This window comes from Atta colombica, unplaced genomic scaffold (assembly GCF_001594045.1).
Source record: "Atta colombica isolate Treedump-2 unplaced genomic scaffold, Acol1.0 scaffold161, whole genome shotgun sequence".
Taxonomy (NCBI): domain Eukaryota; kingdom Metazoa; phylum Arthropoda; class Insecta; order Hymenoptera; family Formicidae; genus Atta; species Atta colombica.
In genome coordinates this window covers 391,597-392,151 of record NW_017259252.1, presented here as the reverse complement: position 1 = coordinate 392,151, position 555 = coordinate 391,597, and the positions used below count along the sequence as shown (strand labels likewise).

At 29.7% G+C, this 555-nt stretch overlaps 1 protein-coding gene across 1 annotated transcript in view; it reads right to left on the bottom strand.

Annotated features, from left to right (window-relative positions):
- Positions 1-177: 177 nt before the first annotated feature.
- LOC108685862 (MICOS complex subunit Mic19) overlaps positions 178-555 on the bottom strand; it is a 1,581-nt gene continuing 1,203 nt past the window's right edge. The window contains exon 3 of the mRNA XM_018190870.1: positions 178-555. This exon is cut by the window's right edge and continues 20 nt beyond it. Within this exon, the coding sequence (XP_018046359.1) occupies positions 432-555 (124 nt within the window). The 3' untranslated portion in view covers positions 178-431.

Genomic DNA, 555 nt, shown 5'->3' with positions numbered 1-555 from the left:
TATATATATATATAGAACCTCAAAATAAGTTGTTCAGGTTAGTCTTCATAATATACACTTTCCTGCATAATTACCAAATCGTTAGTCTAGTAAACAAAAATTTTGTGCCACAAATTTTGGCATTATGAAACTCTATTGCTGATTAAATTTGGATAAATATTAATGAAAAAAATGTCCTTTTTGTTTAATGCTCAACAATATTTATCTCGTACATGTAACAATCATTTCATTTTGTTATAAATCACAATATATATATTCATTTATTTTTTACATTTCTCCTCATGTACTCTTTGCTTTATACTATTTTTCATCAGCAACAATTCTGCTGAGACAAGCATTTTAGGCATTACAGTTTGATATATAATTTATCTGTCAACTAAATGTCCTGTTTTGAAGATGTCATGATCCATAAGACGCGTAAATAGAATGTATTACGAACGGGTTTCGATCATGCGTGTATGCACGTTCCAGACACAATTTGAAAATTCTTCCACCAAGTTTGAACATTTCAGAATCTCCTTGGGATGGTCCTGGAAACACTTCAGAATTTTGTTA